General features: G+C 35.7%; 1 protein-coding gene across 1 annotated transcript in view; it reads right to left on the minus strand.

The window, feature by feature from the left end:
* Window positions 1-4950: 4950 nt before the first annotated feature.
* ppp1caa (protein phosphatase 1, catalytic subunit, alpha isozyme a) overlaps window positions 4951-17821 on the minus strand; it is a 36392-nt gene continuing 23521 nt past the window's right edge. The window contains exons 5-8 of the mRNA XM_020933103.2: window positions 17171-17275; window positions 15864-16087; window positions 13527-13661; window positions 4951-10108 (exon numbers count right to left, since the gene is read on the minus strand). Coding sequence (XP_020788762.2) covers window positions 9992-10108; window positions 13527-13661; window positions 15864-16087; window positions 17171-17275 — 581 coding nt within the window. The 3' untranslated portion in view covers window positions 4951-9991. The remainder of the gene's footprint in view (window positions 10109-13526; window positions 13662-15863; window positions 16088-17170; window positions 17276-17821) is intronic.

Here is a 17821-nt window from a genome sequence, read left to right on the forward strand (position 1 = left end):
TCAATTTTGGACAATAAACACAGCGGTAGAGTGTTTAGAAGGCTGGGATTGGCACGGTTTGTTATAGGCGGGGTTAACGAGGGGGGATGCCTTGTTACGGTGCAGAGGTGGCAGGTTTATCCCACGGTACAGTCACACACAGCGGCCTCGGGAGTGTCGCAACCACCGCTGCTTGCTGCCCTCCTCCGCCCTCTGCACGGACGACAGAAATGCCACTGACAGCTGCAGAGACAAGCCAGGACTAATCTATTCTGGGATAACAATCAATAGAGCCCAAGAATGACAGGTTTAATACCGAGGGCGGAAGGGAAATTAAAGCTGTATATAGATGCACATAGGGATTTCCCGTGGTTTCTGTTGAGGTTTTGTTATAATGTCACTGGTACAATGCACTGTTGTCACCTGCCATTTATACTGTATTGTACATTAACTTAGTCGTCATAGTCATTTATAGCTACAATATAGGTCTAGTGTGACATTTTTACTCCAGGTGCCAAGTGATGTTCCATTCAAGTCTATTCTACTAGTTTTTTATCTTGATTTTTGAATACGTATTTCTTTTTTCCCTCCTGTTTTTCATTCATCCTTTCATTCTTAAAATTTCTAAAGCCTTCCCATTTCAATTATTATTATTTTAAGCTATATTATTTCTTAACTTATTTTTTCTTGCTGTATATTGTGCATTGTGTATTGGGGTTTACCATTGTCTGTAAAGCACTTTGGTCATCTTTCGTTTTTAAACGTGCTATACAAATAAATCTGACTTGACTAAAATACTTTGGAAAAACATGCATTCTTTCTGTGAGCGGACTTGCCTTTTCATAGCTCAGGCATCACCTGTTTGTCCCACTGTAAAGAGAAAAGGTTAAAGCAACACTATTTTCCTCCTTATGCGACAATAAAGGTTTTATTAATGTAGACCTATATACCAAGAATAAATAGATTTTAAAATGAGTGTAGCCTACATCTGTTAAAGGTCCTATATTACACATAATTCATTCTTGTGAGCTTTCAGTCATGTTATAATGTTACCACCACAGAAACATATCTGTTTTGTTTCATTCACACATCTGAGTAACCTTTTATTATTAGTCTGTCTACATCTCCAAAGCTCAAAATGCTTTGTTTCACCTTGTTATGTCATGCGGTGGTAGTTTTCAAGTTAATAGTTCAGTACAGATTGACAAAACCAGGCCTGAAATTACCCAAATGAAAAAAAAAAGGAAAGGTGTATGGAGTTTAAAAACATTTCGATCTTAAGATTGATGTAAGAACATTTCACCCTATTGTCCAGCTATTTTAGATTATCATCACCATCATAGGCTTCTCTGTAAAATGGGAAATGGCCTTTTAAAGTACTGGGTATGTTAAATTAATAAATTATAGGATTTTTTGCAGTGTATTCTGTGTTAGGCTCAGTAACAGAATGCAACAAAGTAAAAGTAGTAAAGTACTGTACTTATGTATACATTTTAGATATCTGTACTTTACTTAAATAGATTTTGCAGTGGATACGTTTTGCTTTTACCTCACTACCTTTGAGAGCAGGTATTTTTACTTCCTACTATACTGCATTTTTGAACAGGACTGACCTGCCTGCTGAAAAAACAGATTTTTTTTTAGCACATTTGAGGACTGAGCAAACAAAACAGCAAACAGCAAGAAAAAAGAACTATAAATTCAGTTGGTTCTGTTGCACAAATCTGCATCAGAATCACTACATTTGAAGCTTTATTGGATCTGAAAATCTGTGTGAAATACTTTAACTTTTTTACTCTTTAAGTTTTGTAAAAAGGTACTTTAAACCCTCCACCTACAAAGTTACACAATGTACCTTTAAGTCATTTTTTAAATATACTTCTACTTTTATTTGAGTATATATATTTTTTGTTCCAGTATCTATAATTCTACTTGAGTAACAAAATTGAATGCACTGGTCTTGCTTCATCTCAAGTGTCCCTTTTAGTTTTTTTCATCAGTTAAATGCAAATGTCTGTTTAGCACCATAATAGGAGCTGTCTGTAATGAGAAGATGCACCGTGATTGGATGGAGTCAGCAGAGACCTCCCCCACTGTAAAAACACTCCACACTGCTGCTCCTGCATTTTTCAGCTCCTTCACAGCAATGGCTGCTCAGACCAGCCCCCATTGAAAGAAAGGGACTCCATCTTCTCTCATCACACAGCACAGGCCCTGCAAGAAAATGTTACCAAAATTGTATATAGGCCTGTCACAATAATTACTATACCAATTTCAGTATATGAAAGCAGGAACTATATATTTTGGGGCTCTAATTTGTATCATTTGTATGTTTTCTTTGCAAACCTGTAGAGATTTTTACCATTTTAATGTAATAAGGTGAGATTTGAGCTGTAGAGGGTAGAATACATTACTTTTATTGTTAATTATTGGTTCATCCATTTATTTGTTGCATCTCAGGCCTTTTAATGATACTACATATTCAAAAATAGGTTTACTGCTTACTTATCCTGCTTTATTGTTACTGTGTCATTGTCATAAAGTAGTTTAAATATTATAATTTATAGCAGGATATCTCTGTAGCAAAATTTGTTATCATGACAGGCCTAATGCGTAATGTGTAATCTAAACTCAACAGTAGATCATATGCTGCAGTTACATGCCCTCAAAATGTGATTAAAGCCATAATATGTAACATTTTTGCCAAACATAGACTAAAATAAAAGGTTGTTTATGGTTGTGTTTATTGCACTGAAAGACAGAATTCATTGATAGTAAGTAGTAACAGTAATAGGCTATGTCAAGTAACTATCAGTGTTAATGTATTATCTGGAAAAGGAAAGAGGAGGCAGATACCATAAGATGACTCTTCTTTCTGCTCCTTTTCATTCATTTCTTGTATGTTTAATGTTAGGACACTGTTAATGTCTTTTAATACTTTAATGAATGAAATAAACAAAAATATATATACTGTATATCTTCATGAAAAGAGTTTAAAATTTTTTGTTTTAATTGTCCGTATGTTGATAACTTTCACCTCCAGAAAGTCACCGGTACACACTATGACTTTAATGTCACATTTTTGGGGTTATAACATTATTAAATTTACAAACAGTAAACAGCTAAATCATCCGGTTTGTTTATTAGCCACATCAGATTTTGCTGTTTGTGTGTCATTTAGTTATACCAAATAAAAATAGTTAATGAAAATAAATTCAAGCAATGTCATCAGTTTACATTATTTACATGAAAATATTCTGACAGTAAAATGAGAAACACTGAACATAATTATTTATTTACAAAAGGTTAGGGACAAGTGTAGTGTTGTTACTTTAAAATATGACTCACTAAACCTGGCTAAAGATTTCAAGGTTAACTACATGTAACTTTTTGTGAATTAAATAAATCAGTTTGCTTGAAGATGCACTGTGCAACTTTTCTGGTGCTTGTTTCATTAGAGATGTTATTGCCTTGTCTGGAATGTTCCACAATATGGCGTCCATCCATCTAGTCACAGATCTGTGAAGAGGCAAGTATGCATGTAGGCACTATAGGCACATTTTTTCCCATGTATTTTTGAGCAATTAAAACATCTGTAAGGGTTGATATACATATCTAATGCCATAGTGGGAAAAACATTTCAACACACACCAGGAAAGTATTTTTATGGAAACAGATTCATTTAATTTTCTTATTTTTCTAATACTGCTACTATTACCACTGTTACTATCTCTATTACCACTAAGCACAATATAATTAATTCAATACATTTGCAAGTAATTGTAATATGATATGAATTCAAAACACACAGTGAACTCTGGGCTCTGTTACCTCCTGGTGTAACATGAGAACTGCTTTGAATAAACTGTAGCAGAAGGAAACCGCTGCATATTTGAATAAGTGGATTTACAACATGGTTTGCTCCAGTGAAGCGTCACGCCATAAATCTGAATGAGTTATGACTATCTCTGTTCCCTTCACAATCAGAGGGAGAGGCAAAGTACAGATAAATTATGGGCCCAGAAGAGAAATGGGCCCTCTGCATTTGACCCAACCCCTTGAGTAAACAGTTTCCACATGTTAAAAGGGCCTATGACAGGTTTTCAGGATTTTTCAGTCATTACTTCATTTTATGTTTTTGATAGTTTTAAATCAGACAAATGGCAAAAAAGCTGAAAAATAAATAATTACAGGAAGTACAGCCAAATTCTAAAAAGGAATTCTAGATACTAAACTAATGTTAAACATGTCATATTTCAGCACTTAACCAACTTACCCAAAGATTGAGTGATCCATTTCAGGTCAGGAACACCCCACAAAAACTCTAAACCAGGGTCTAGAGGTTTAAAGCTTCTCTAACAGATACTGGCCACAGGATATTGGAAACACACTTGGAGTAAACAAGTACCAGGACCAGGAAAAAAGGTTTAAACCAGGAGTAAATTAGGAATAAACCAGGACTAAACCAGGAGTAAACCAGGTCTAAACCCAGGTCTAAACCCAGGTCTAAACCAGGTCTAAACCCAGGTCTAAACCCAGTACAAACCCTTGTCTAAACCAGATCTAAAACAGCTCATATACTGACCAATTATGACTAATATTCCACAAGAGCTGCACTAAATGAGGACTACACAGGGTCTAAAGCAGAAGTAAACCAAGACTAACTCATACTACATTATCTGTCTTTAAAAACAACATTTAAAAAGTCAGTTAACGAACTTACCCAAAAGATTGAGTGATCCATTCATTGTACTGTGCAAGATGTAGATTTTTTGCAATATTGTAAATTAAGAATACAATATCTCACTCATTTGTCCTATACACTGAATAATACAATTTTATAATAGTGAGTCATTAAACCACATCCCTAAATTTTAACTTCAAATGTGTTTTTTGGACTTAAAAATTGAAAGTAATAATTTGTTTGATCCATATAATACATACTTCTACTTCTAAGAAAGACAAGACCAGTTATACAAAATTTTCTAACTTTATTCCTACTTTGTAACAGAGACAGTTTGTGATTTGAAAACAATAAAATACAAAGCAGAAATACTGTTCATTTCTGTTATTGTATCATCATCATCTTTCTCATAGTTACAATAATATTCTACCCAGCGACAGTGCGTGGCGTATTCCCTGATTGGTTAAAAAAATCCTACACTAGTTTATATGCTGTGTCAAAGCGTTAACATTATTATTAGTAAAAAGAAGATGGGAAAATAGAGGTATATGACAATGGAAATAGCATGGTGAAATCAAAAAGCTATTGTGTATACAGCGATGGGAATGGTGGTTTAATATTGTTCCAGCTTAATTTCAGCTTTAGATAGAAAGAAAAAAAAAAAACACTAAAACTGGACTAAAAAACTGCTATATATTATAATGCCATACATTCTGTACAATTTGAGCTTATAATAGGGTTTTCATCTGACAAATAAAATGGGCAAAGGCAGTAGTAGTTTTAAAAAAAGTGAAATTAGCTGTTCCAATCGCGTTTGTTAGAGAGAGAAGTGGATTTGATCTTAAAATATATGGGATCAGTTGCATTTAAAAAGTATGGAGACTACTGATAAACAGACTTCACTTCCTGAGTTACTGGATGTGAGTTGAACACACTATATATAGCACAATAACATGATTTTGAAATGATATTGTCTGTAAAATAGTTTTAAAAAGGGTTAAGTTTGGAGATATAGGTGTTTTAGTAGTTTTAGGTTACTCTAGTTGCCAGATTGTGGAAAAAACACTGAAAAATATGGAAAAAATTAGGTCCAAAAGTGAAGTGTCTAAATAAAAGCATTAAATTTCAAGAATTAACCAGCCATTTCATCTGTGTAATTGTGTGTATCTGATGTATAATTAATGACATCATGATAACATTATAACATTGACTTCAGTATAATATTACGGGATTTTCTAGCAGTTTACCTATGCAAAAATCACTAAAGCAACAGCTCCCTCCGATGACCAGCAGAGGGGGTCACAACTACGGTGCAGCGCATACTAAATGACCAGTAAGTAGCATGACGTTATAAGCTTTGGGGTAGAAAAAAATCATTAATTGTAGTTATGCAATAGTGTTTTAAATAGGACACACAAAATGCTAGAATTTCTGTTATTTTGTCAACTGCCCAAGCGTTTTCATGTCAAGTTTATATTAAAAAAAAAAAACAAAAAAAAACAAAAAAACAAAAATGTAACTAAACAAAATCAAATAACGGTTAAATCTGAGAGTTTGTAGCTCTGGGAAATACATTTGGAAGTCAGTAAAAGTGGCAGCCATCTTTAAATAGCACCTCTACTTTCTTTGTCATGGGAAACTTGCAATGTCATAATAAGTTATTAAGAGATTAATGAAGAGAAATTAGGCAAACAATGCAGGCATGCTCTGTCAGATAAAATGTAATGAAAGGAGGTTGGATAATACCCTGACAGTTAAAAAACACTTTATTTGCACCAACCAGCCAAAACAAAAGGACAAAAAAAGTAATATCTCTAAGATATTTTGTGATGCAGTGAGAAACAAGTCAGTTTAGTATTAGAATGAAGAATAGCTGTAAATTTAAACAGGCCTAACTAAGGACTAAACCAGGATTAACAGAGTCTAACCAAGGTCCAAGTCAAGACTAAACTAGGACTAAAGCTGCTCTCATCAATACTGAACATTTCAGATCGAGAACACCCCACAAGAGTTGTATTAAACCTTTATTAAACCAGGTCTAAACCAGGTCTAAACCAGGACTAAACCAGGACTAAACCAGGACTAAACCAGGACTGCCACTTCTCTAATAAATACTGGCCACAGGATATTGGGATCCCTGACAAAAGCTGCAGTAAAACAATACTAAACCAGGTCTAAAACTGCTCTTATATGCTGACCAATGCAGACCGGTAACATCCAACAAGAGCTTCACTAAACCAGGTCCAACCCAGGTCTAAACAAGGACTAACCCAGGTCTAACCCAGGTCTAAACCAGGCCGAAACCAGTTTTAAAACCTTAAAAACTCTTGTATACTGACCAATGTATACCAATAACATCCCATAAGAGCTGCACTAAACCAGGACTAAACCAGGACTAACCAAAGTCTAACCAAGGACTAAAATCACCATGACAGATACTGCCTAGTGTTGTACATTAGGAATCTCCAACAAAAGCTCAAATCTTTCAGCCTTTCGAACTTACTCAAATCCTTACCCAGTTTTCCTGCTTAGTCCAAACATGCCAACTTTGACAACAAGCGGTTTACTTTATATTTCCCACCTACAAAAAACACCATAATGAATGCATTTAAAATAATAATTTAAACTTCACTCATGTTTTTGTTTTAATGTACTGGCTGGTTGGTGCAGACTATTATAGGAGAAAGGTAGAAACTGCGTTTTGGGAGAACCCTGTTTGCCATTGGATGAAAACAAAAAGGACAGTACAGATGACATTTACAGTTTAAAAATAGATCTGGATAGAAATTAAACTCATGAATTCACATTATTTCGTTAGCTGTCCTATTGTAGCCCTAAGATATCAAATCGAAAAGCAGTTTTTTGTTTGGCATGGTACAAGAATCTACATAGTGAAGCTAATGATGTTAATATTCAAAACATTCATAGATTTTAAGTTAAATACATAGCAGGTGTCAATAGCAGTCCTTCATTTTCTTCCATTCAAATGCCACTTATATAGTAATATTTAGAGCACTTTCAGGTCCAAGTAAATAGTTTCCTTTGTACAAGTTATTTGATATAAGATTTTGTATTTAAATGTACTATTAATAAAGACCACCGCTTTACTATGAAATGGGTCAAACTCTTAATAACGTGAACATTTTCTAGTTAAAGCTGCACTGTGTATCTTTTTAATAGATAATCTGCCGTCTTCTTGTTTCCGTGGAGACGTTGCTGCTTTATCAAGAAAGTTCAACAATATGGTTTTAAACTAAACTATCTACAACATGAAACAAGCAACTGAAACCAAAAGGCTGGATCTGTGGAAAGGCGAGCCAGCTTACAGTAAGTTTAATGCATGTTTTTCAATGCATTTTTGATCAATAAAAATCTCTGTAATTAAATAAATGCCATGTTTTAATGCCATACTGGGGAACATTCCAAGTAATGCAATCACATCTCCATAGAAACAAGAAGATGGCAGCTTACCAACAGAAAACTTACACAGTGAAACCTTGAAATATTGTTAAAATTGGTAGTTTTTTACTTAAGATGAGATGCAAATGGTTAAGGGATGTTGTGAATTAAAAAAAACTCAAAACAATAATGTCCGTTCCAAATATCTACAAAAACAAATAAAACGCAAAAACTATTTCACATCCTCGACTGCATTCTCCACTCATTGGTTTTTCAAAATAAAAGTTTAGGGGAAGAAAAGTTGCAAAAAATTCATTCGTCTTATAGTATATTTAATTTACAATTCAGGATGCACATAGCTCCACTAGTGCAACCCCAGAGTGGTTTCATGTGCTCCCAGTAGCCACAATACATCCCAGCATTTTGTCCCCCAACGGCCACCGTAGATTTACAATAGTTTAAAGGCAGAGGCCAGTGTTTTGGAAAAGTAGGATTTGTTTAGACAGACCTGGTCCCTAAAGGAGGTAGTTAAAAGTATATATCAGATCTGGAGGAGCAGACAGGGGCAAAAAGAGGAGTTTGTTTTGTTTAATTAATACATTTTAAACCATTTAAAACTACTATTATTCAGGGTGATGGTGTACTTGATGTCATTTTATTTAGTTGTTGCCATGAAGATAACTTTCCACAATGGTCGCTTGAAGTAGTAAGTAAAATGGGTAGAAATTTAACCAGATGTTATGAGAATAAATTAAAGATGCACTGTGAAACCTTTCTAGTAGCATGTCAGCCACTTGTTGTCTATGGAAATGTTATTACTTTGCTTGGAATGTTCCACTGTATTGTATTAAGCGTCTCTATCTCAGACAAGCTGTCCTACAATTGAATACATGAAAGATAAATATGTTTAATGCCTTAAAATGGAACTTTCCAGGCAAAGCAAGGACATCTCCATGGACACAAGCAAGCGACAGACCCTCTAAAAAAGTTACAAAATGAACCATTAAAAAGGAAGAAATGATTTTATTCTAAGAGTTCTGAATGAGCCCAAAATGCCAATTCCAACCACAAGGGGTCAGTATATATTGTAACCATTGTAATATAAAATGATAGACTAGTCACAACAAATATGACCCCAGATTAAATCATTCTTAACAATTAATCTGTTAGACAAAACCCAAGAAGGAGAAGTAAAAGTGGTAGTAGTAGTACCTGTCTGCTTCTCCAATTTAATATACTAACAACTGCTTACAAATAAATCATCAATTTTTTTCATATTAAATGTGACCTTCTCTGGCAAAACACTGGTCAATGCCTTTAAACAAAAACAAGAAAAAGTTACACAAACATACAATACAGCAATTTCGCTTTGTACACGCACTCACGCCGAAAAACTCAAAAAACAGCAACATTAGTTTAAAAATAGTCCTATCCAGAAGAATCACGATTGAACCCTGGTTTATCACGCATCTGTTGCTGAAGGAGGGAGGCTGGGAGGTAGAGGAAAGAGAGAGAAAGAGAGAGAAAAAGAGAGAAAGAAATGCCGCATCTCAATTCTCTTCCCTTGTTTCCTTCTCCTTGATTCCTCTCCTCGATTCTGCAGGAAATGAGTGAGGGAGTCCCGCCCACAGAGGAGACACAGCGAGGAGAGAGGATATAAACTCTTCACTGAGACCGATAAAGTTTTGATTCTTTTCTCTGATGTGTTCATCCTGAAGCCTCCCACATGTTTACTCCTTCCTTCCGTGGTTTTATTTGGGGCACCACTTAATATGACACATCTGATTCACAGCTGAAAAATGGAGACTCGAGGAGAGGAATCAAGGAGAAGGATGTGAGGAGAGAAGAATGAGACGCGGCCAGAGAGAGGAGGGTGTAATGTTGGATCAGGACAGCTAGGGTGCGCTGTGGCGGTGCAGACAGTGGGTGTTATTTCTTAGCCTTGGCGGCCTTGGCTGAATTTCGTGGGGGGGTAACAGGTCGACCGGAGCCCAGACCGCCCCCTCCTCCGTAGGGGTACAGCTTTTTGTCGGCTGGCTTCAAAATCTGAGGGAGAAACAGAGAATAGTTTACTTAAATGGGCAAAAGCAAAGACATAGATGCTACATTGATTTACCAAATGTTAATCTATTTTTTTAAAAGAAGCAATAGTAAAAAAATAGCTCCACACAAGCTAGGGCTGGGAATCACAGAGTCCCTCATGATTTGATACAATACATGGCTCACGATACGATATCTGTACTGTATATTTGTATAATATATAACATAACTGTATAAAGAGCCACATACATTTTAGTCACAATATTTCTTTCTTAAACCACTACTTGTGCAAAGTTAATATGAAATACATCTATTTTTATCATCAAACTGTGAATATTTCAACAAGTGTATTGAATAAACAAGATTCCTTCAACTAAATAAGCAACAAAACTGGAAAAAATCCTTAAAAGATACCCATACCCATACTGTAGCCCAAGATAACTCTCACCAAATTTTGTGTAGTGATTTAACAATATTTTTTTATTTTTGCACACCCCTAACACAAGCTGATACGCTCAAAACACTCACGCAATATACCTTTGACTTCTACAAAATACAATATAATTAATTCGGTCATATTAGCAAGCATCTGTTTTATCATTGGGTCTAAATCTGGTGAGAGGACTTGTCAGGTGATCATGTCAAAGTAATAGTTTGTGCAGAATGACAATAATCCCAAATAGAATGTTGAAAATGGGTACAGGAACATAAAACACATATTTTCTGTTTATTTGCCTGAAGAAATGCTTGTTAATAATTATGTTTATAATGTGATGCATTTGTGGGGATAGCAGTCTGAGACGAGGGGGATCTGGTAAGTTTGTTTATGCTTCAAGAAAACAACTGCTAGACAGTATAAGACTTCTACTTAAATAAAAAAAATATGTAAAAATCCTATGTGGAAGTATGTGGAAAGACCAACAGAAAGGAGTCAGTAGTGTTGGCTATGAGTTTGAGTCACTAACTGAAAGAAATAATTGTATTTTTGTTTGTGACTTTTGAGAAATGCTCAATATTATCAGTTATTTTTAATCATTGTGGATCACTGGCCACTCTTCATTAGCACCACAGCACAGGTGTTTTATTGGTGTTGGCTTCAAATGTCAGTGCGCAAAAAACACAAACAGGAAATGATGCTTTAGCTGAAATATTGGACTGGACTCAGAGCTGTTTAGCCCAAAGTGGTGATAACTCTAAAAGATCACACATCATCTTGTGACAGCAGCTGACAGAAGATACTGGAGTTAAATCACTGAAGTTTAGACAACAACAGTCAGGACAAATTCATTTGAATCGAAAACGTCATATATTAAACAAAACTGACTCTTGTGAGCTTTAAAGGGGCACTGTGTAACTTTTTGGTTGGAGGTCTGTCACCTGCTTGTTTCTGTGAATGTGTCATTGCTCTGCCTGGAATGTTCCACAGTATGACTTTAAAACATCTCTACCTTACATCTATTTAATTACAGGTGGCTTTATAGCTCAGAAATACTGAAATACAGGCATTCTGACTGTGAGCGGGGTTGCCTCTCCACAGATCTGACCTGTAACTTGTTCTGGTGTGGTCTCCATGAAGATAAAATGGTTTAATGCCATACTGTGAAACATTCCAGACAACGTAATAACATCTCCATGGAAAAAGGCATATCATGGACCCTGTTCCAGAAAAGGTACACGATGTACTATTAATTTTATAATGTTTTTACCTCCTCAAAAACATACCTGAAGTTGTGTTTTGTTTTGTTCACACATGTTTGAGCACCCTTTCATTAATAGTCTACCTACACCTCCAAAGTTACACCGTGTGATGTCATAAAGCTGTAGTTTTCAAGTCAACAGCCAGCTTTTGTTTAGTATAAATAGACTCTATGGAAGGTGTATGGACACGTGTGAATGAAACAAAACAAAACTCCAGACATGCTTGTGATGACGAAACAACATTATAACACATCAGAAAATAGTGTAATATGGGCCTTTTATGCCAATGTGATATGTAGAGCACAGGGCTGTATAATTGTGGTTAGTTGACTATAAAGATGATCTTACAACAGCCTTATTAAATCTACATTTCAAAATAGAATAAACTATTTCAGATTTGAATAAAAATCACTTTATAAATGTTCTGTATCTAGAAGTATTCAGTCCCCATATTTCAACCTTTACTTGATAAAAAACAGTTTAGAGGCCCTATATTATGCAAAATGTACTTATATAAGACAAGTTATAATGTTGTAACCTCCTCAAAAACATACCTGGAGTTGTGTTTTGTTTCATCCACACACAGTAATCCTGGGCAACCCTTTATTATTAGTCTGTCTACATCTCCTATGGGCCCTTTAAATAATGGTTTCCACTAGTTGACTATAAAAATAATGGTTAGTAGGAAGTAGAAGTTGTTTTTTTTTTTTTTTACAGCACAAGGTCCCTGTGTGTTAAACTTTGACATTTGCATTAAATGAACAAATGTTTTTTCAGGTGGCAAATGCTGTTAACGTTCAGAATCACATGATCTGGACAGATAACCTCCACCGACAATCACATGAGGCACTTACAACGACATGTGACCGGTCTATATGACCTTAAAGAACAGGGAAACTCAACTGCTGTTACTGTAATATATGGCAATCCTAAAGACTACCAGCTAACAAAGAGAAAAAAAATGTTTAATGCTTACTTGTTGAAGTATTTTAGCCTTGAGATTTTAAATTTAATCCTTTTCTTTTGTCCTTGTTTTAGCTAAATTTTTGCATAAGAAGTCAAAGAAAAGTGTGTTCCTAATTGAAAAGTACCAGCTGTGTCTATTATATGTTGAAATAGGGGACGAAATAGAAAAAAATATATATGATTTTTACCCTCCTTGTATTGATGGATTTTATTACAAAAAGTGAAATAAATGAAGCTTTGAATTTTACTTTCATTAACACAAACAAGAATGAGTTTTAATGAGTATGTTTAATGTGTATTGTGTAACTTTTTGAGTGGATGGTCTGTCAAATACTTTATCCATAGAGATGTTCTTGCTCATCTGGAATGTTTCACAGTATGGTATTAAACCTTTCTGTCGTCTTGGAGACCAAACCTGACCAAGTTACACGTCAGATTTTTGAGAGGCCTGTTTTTCTAGGTATTTTTGAGCTACAAAACCACCTGTAAATGATATAAGGTAGATAGGCAGACTTTAATGTCATACTGTGGAACATTCCAGGCAGAGCAATGACATATCCATAGAAACAAGAAAGTGATGGACCCTCCACCAGAATAAGTTACACAATGCACCTTTCAACACAAAATACATTCATCTATTCTTCAAATTCTGTAAGAAATCATAAAAACAGACATGTAGTTTTGCATAGTTTTCTAATATCTTACAAAACTAATAAAATAAACTAATATAAAAACTAGCAGTATTTCTCTGTGTTTTTACCTGGAAGGAGCACATGAGCGTTTCGTCCACGCTCATCATGGCGCCGGCGTTATCGAATTCGCCGCAGTAGTTTGGAGCCGAGAACAAAGTGACCAGCTGCCTCTTTGCGAAAAACTCATAACCGTCTTCTACCACCTGAACACAAACAGGAAATATTACAACTTTCAGTAATTATTTAAGCACCCTGCTGAAATCAGGCTATATTTGTAGGTAGAGTAGTTCCAATACCATTTTTATTTATTTTTTATTCCGATCAGATACCGATACTGGGTATTATTGTACTTGCCGATACTGATACCAGGCCAATACCACAGTGTGAAGAAGTAGACTAAGGCTACTCAAGAGCAAAGAATACATCTACTAAAAGGCTATCTCTAAAGAAAATCTACAAGAATGTATTTCAGTGTGTGTGAGAATGTGTTAAGAGTCAAATATATATGTACACGTTTCGCTGATTTAAGTATTTTTACTTTTCCACATTGTCAATTTACCACAGCATAGATTAAAACAACTGTGAGGCCTGTAAAAAGACTGACTTTGTTTACTCTGCATAATTAGCCATATTCTCCAAGGATGACAGTGTTAGCTCTGTTGTCAGGCTACACTTTCCATAGTGTAGGTCGTAGCTTTAGTTATTTTACCAAGTTCTGCGTCCACACCAAAGGCTAAATGGAGGTATCAAAGTTTTCTGTCATTATTAGTGTGTTTAAAGTGTCTGCAGAACCTCCACACTCTGTATTTAACCTGATCTTGAGCGTTAGCAGTAGCATTAGCTGCAGACTTCAACAGAGGCTGCTCGCATCTAGGGCCCTCCATGAAAATAAAGAGTGTTGTTGGATCTGTGATGTGGCCTGAGTATTTGCCAATACCGATACCTGAAAAATATGCAGTATCGAAGCTTTTGCCATTACCAGTATTGGTATCGGTACAACCCTAATTGCAAGTACAAGCTCTGTGCACAATAGCGCCCAAGATCCTCGCTGTTAGCATCACCACTTCCTGTCCAATTTTATCTCTGTGGGTTTTTTGCTGAGTCGTGCTAAAATGAATAAATATTTAAAGATAAGACAGTGAACAGGGAGTTGCGGGTGGATGTCACTGACATGTTACAAAGTACACAAATAAATACTACAATATTACAAACTGAACAGAAATAAACGGGTAGTCTTTATTTGAATTAATTTGAATTTTAGTAATTTAATGTTTTTTTATTTTTAATAAAAATTATTGTTAGCTTTGGAACCTATTGAGGTCTGGGATGAAGGAGAAAAAAATAAAGGTTAAAGAGGCTATACTTGATTTTTTCATGTATCAAAGTAGAACTTGTTTAGCCCAAGAAGTAGCTCTTGGGGTTAAAATGAGACCATTACGTGCCGTCTGCATTTAAAATAATGTTTGTATTTATCCTCCACGAACCAGGAAGCACTGGTGGTGCACTGCTAGCATGGTAGTTGTTGTATTACTGCAGTATTATATTATTACTGTTAACATTACTCAGCTCCGAAACGCACTTATAACCTCATTGAGGTGAATAAGATGCTAAGAACGCATAAGGTAAGTGAGGAATAACTTTGGACCACAGAAAACGGTTTAAAATGAACTAGTTCTGTTTTATTCATGTTTTTGAAGATACCAAACATCACAAGCAGTCTTTCTGTTACACTGCACCAAGACTTTGAGCCATTATTGTATTTTAACTGCTCCATATGCTTGAATTACCCTTCAAGGACAAACAAAGTTATATTGATCGATCGATTGATTGGACAGGCCTGAAAAGAGCTGACTCTGTATTTTCTACAGAGGGATATCAGTCTGGTCACCACTCTCTGCCCAGACTCACATGTTCATTAAGTATAAGTGTATATTGATCCTCTATGGTGACATCATGCTATGGGTGTTCTACATGTATCTCTGTGGTGAAACGTTCAGCAGTTATCTCAGACACTCAATGTGTACATTAGCAAACACAGTAAGATAATCCGAAAATTCAAGAAAAGATACTAAAGCACATTTTCTGGAGCTTGTGATCAATATGAGCGTTCATGGTCCTGCTTAGGTGTTTGATTTTCAACTAAAAAAGGTGAGAGTGACTAACTGAAATGTGTGAGAGACAAATCATCTCGCCTGTTTTAGTCAAGTCTCTGGTCAGATTGTGTTCAAATAAAGCTCAGATTAAAGTCTAATAGAGCCTCTGACAGAGCAGTGCCTACAGTAACCATCACACCCCCAGAGAATATTGATGAAATCAGATGCAAAGTATCAATTCTGAATCCTAGGCAATGCAGACCTGTTTCTGACCATTCAAACTGTGATTTTGTACTCTATCCTGGCTCATACCTGGTGCGCCCTGCATATTAGATCCATGTCGTGTTTGTGCAGAAACTTCGCCACGACGTCTGCTCCAAAGGTGAAGGAGACACCACGATCGTTCTCTCCCCACCCGAGCACGTCCTTATCGGGGTCGGCCCAGAGCAGGTCACACAGCAGGCCCTGGTCCGGCACATCTGTGGGCCTCATCACTCTGCGAATCTGCTCCATTGATTGCAGGTCCGGAGACAGGCCTGGGCACAGAGAGAGAGAGGGTTAAAATAAGAGACACAAGATGATTTTTTTTTGTTATTAAAAGATCCTATATTACACAAAACTGATTCTAGTGAGCTTTATAGGTGCACTGTGTAACCTGCTTATTTCCATGGAAATATTACTCTTTTAACTTAATTATTCTACAGTATGGATATAAACTTGGTAAGAATTTATGTTTTAATGGTATTTTTGAGATATAATACACCTGTGCAATAAATCCTTAATAAAGGATTACTCAAAGTTCATAATGTTCTGTCCCACCTTATGATGTCATGTAATGGTAGTTTTCAGACTAACAGCTACCTTTTACCATCAGTTCAGTAGAGAATGGTAATTCCAGGGCTGAAATCATCCAGATCATTCTAGTGAAGGTGTATGGGGTTAAAAACAAAAGTGGAGCTCTTCCTGTATTACCACATCACAAGGTGATGAGCACTGAGGCCTCAAATGCAGGGCAATACAATCTTACTCAAACATGCAAAAATCTATCAATATGCAACTTTGATTAAACTAATGATGAAGAAAAAACATTTTGGGAGCATGGGTCTCACAATACCTGCATTTTTTGTATTATATTCTAACTTTAATGGTGGGCTGTCAAAACATTCAAAATAGCCTCCTCCTTTGCCTAAATATTATAGTATTTGCAGTGGTACACTAAAAAAACTGACAGAATACACAGTGAAAAGTAGTTTAGAGAGTACAGTAGTTTGGATAGTCAACATAAAGAAACTACAGGGAATATGACAATTTGATACTGAAGGTTGAGCAGGGCATTTTTACACAAAGGACCATTTCTACAATTGTCACTTCACAATAATTATCCAACTATGAGACGAGTTGCTATTATTGCTGTACCATGAGACTTGGATCATTGCATCTCTATTTTCAGTCAGAAACAGTCTGGTGCATTTTTTCTCATTAAGTGAACAAATTCAGCAAAGTTACATAAACAGTAGTACATTGTGAGTCATCTTCATATGTGAGTCATTCATTTGTGATTGAAAGTTATTTCAGTTGTAAAGAAACTCTGTATAGTGCAGTTTAGCATCAGGGCTGACCTCCGTGACAGCAGAAGATCTTCTCGTCCACGATGGCCGCCACAGGTAAACAGTTGAAACAGTCCGTGAAGGTCTTCCACAGCTTTATATTGTACCGCCTCTTACCTGAAAAAAAATACCAACAAAGTCATTTACAATGCATAAAATAATGTTTATTTCAATATATTTCATATAGAGGAGTTACAGCATCGAGCAAGACATGCTGCTTGCAACACGGGAGGCACAGATACAATACAGGTACTGGATATCAGCGCCAATATTGAAAAATTCTGTGGATTGGACATGGTTTAGCTGATATCCCATTCTGGTCAATAAACTTGTGTAATTAGACAATTTACTTGCCAATATTGGCCAAAACACCTTGTAATACTGAACTAGTATTTTTTCCAAAGCTGTTTTACTTTTAATGATAAATAACAACTACCAAACACATTTGGATAATTTTTACTATAAGCCATTTGTATTAAGGAAATAAAATTTTCATCTCTACCCTAGTATTGGTTGATATCGAGTCTCGGCAGACACTTAAAGCCAACGAAATAGGTATCGGAACAAAGAAAGCTGGATGGGAGTATTCCTGTTTGCAAATGCATACAAATTGTTTGGAATGTTGTTCCTTTGTGTTTTTGTCCAGAATTTAGCCTTTAGTCT

Source organism: Boleophthalmus pectinirostris, unplaced genomic scaffold, assembly GCF_026225935.1.
Source record: "Boleophthalmus pectinirostris isolate CB_2022bp ecotype Guang Dong unplaced genomic scaffold, ASM2622593v1 HiC_scaffold_17, whole genome shotgun sequence".
Classification (NCBI taxonomy): domain Eukaryota; kingdom Metazoa; phylum Chordata; class Actinopteri; order Gobiiformes; family Gobiidae; genus Boleophthalmus; species Boleophthalmus pectinirostris.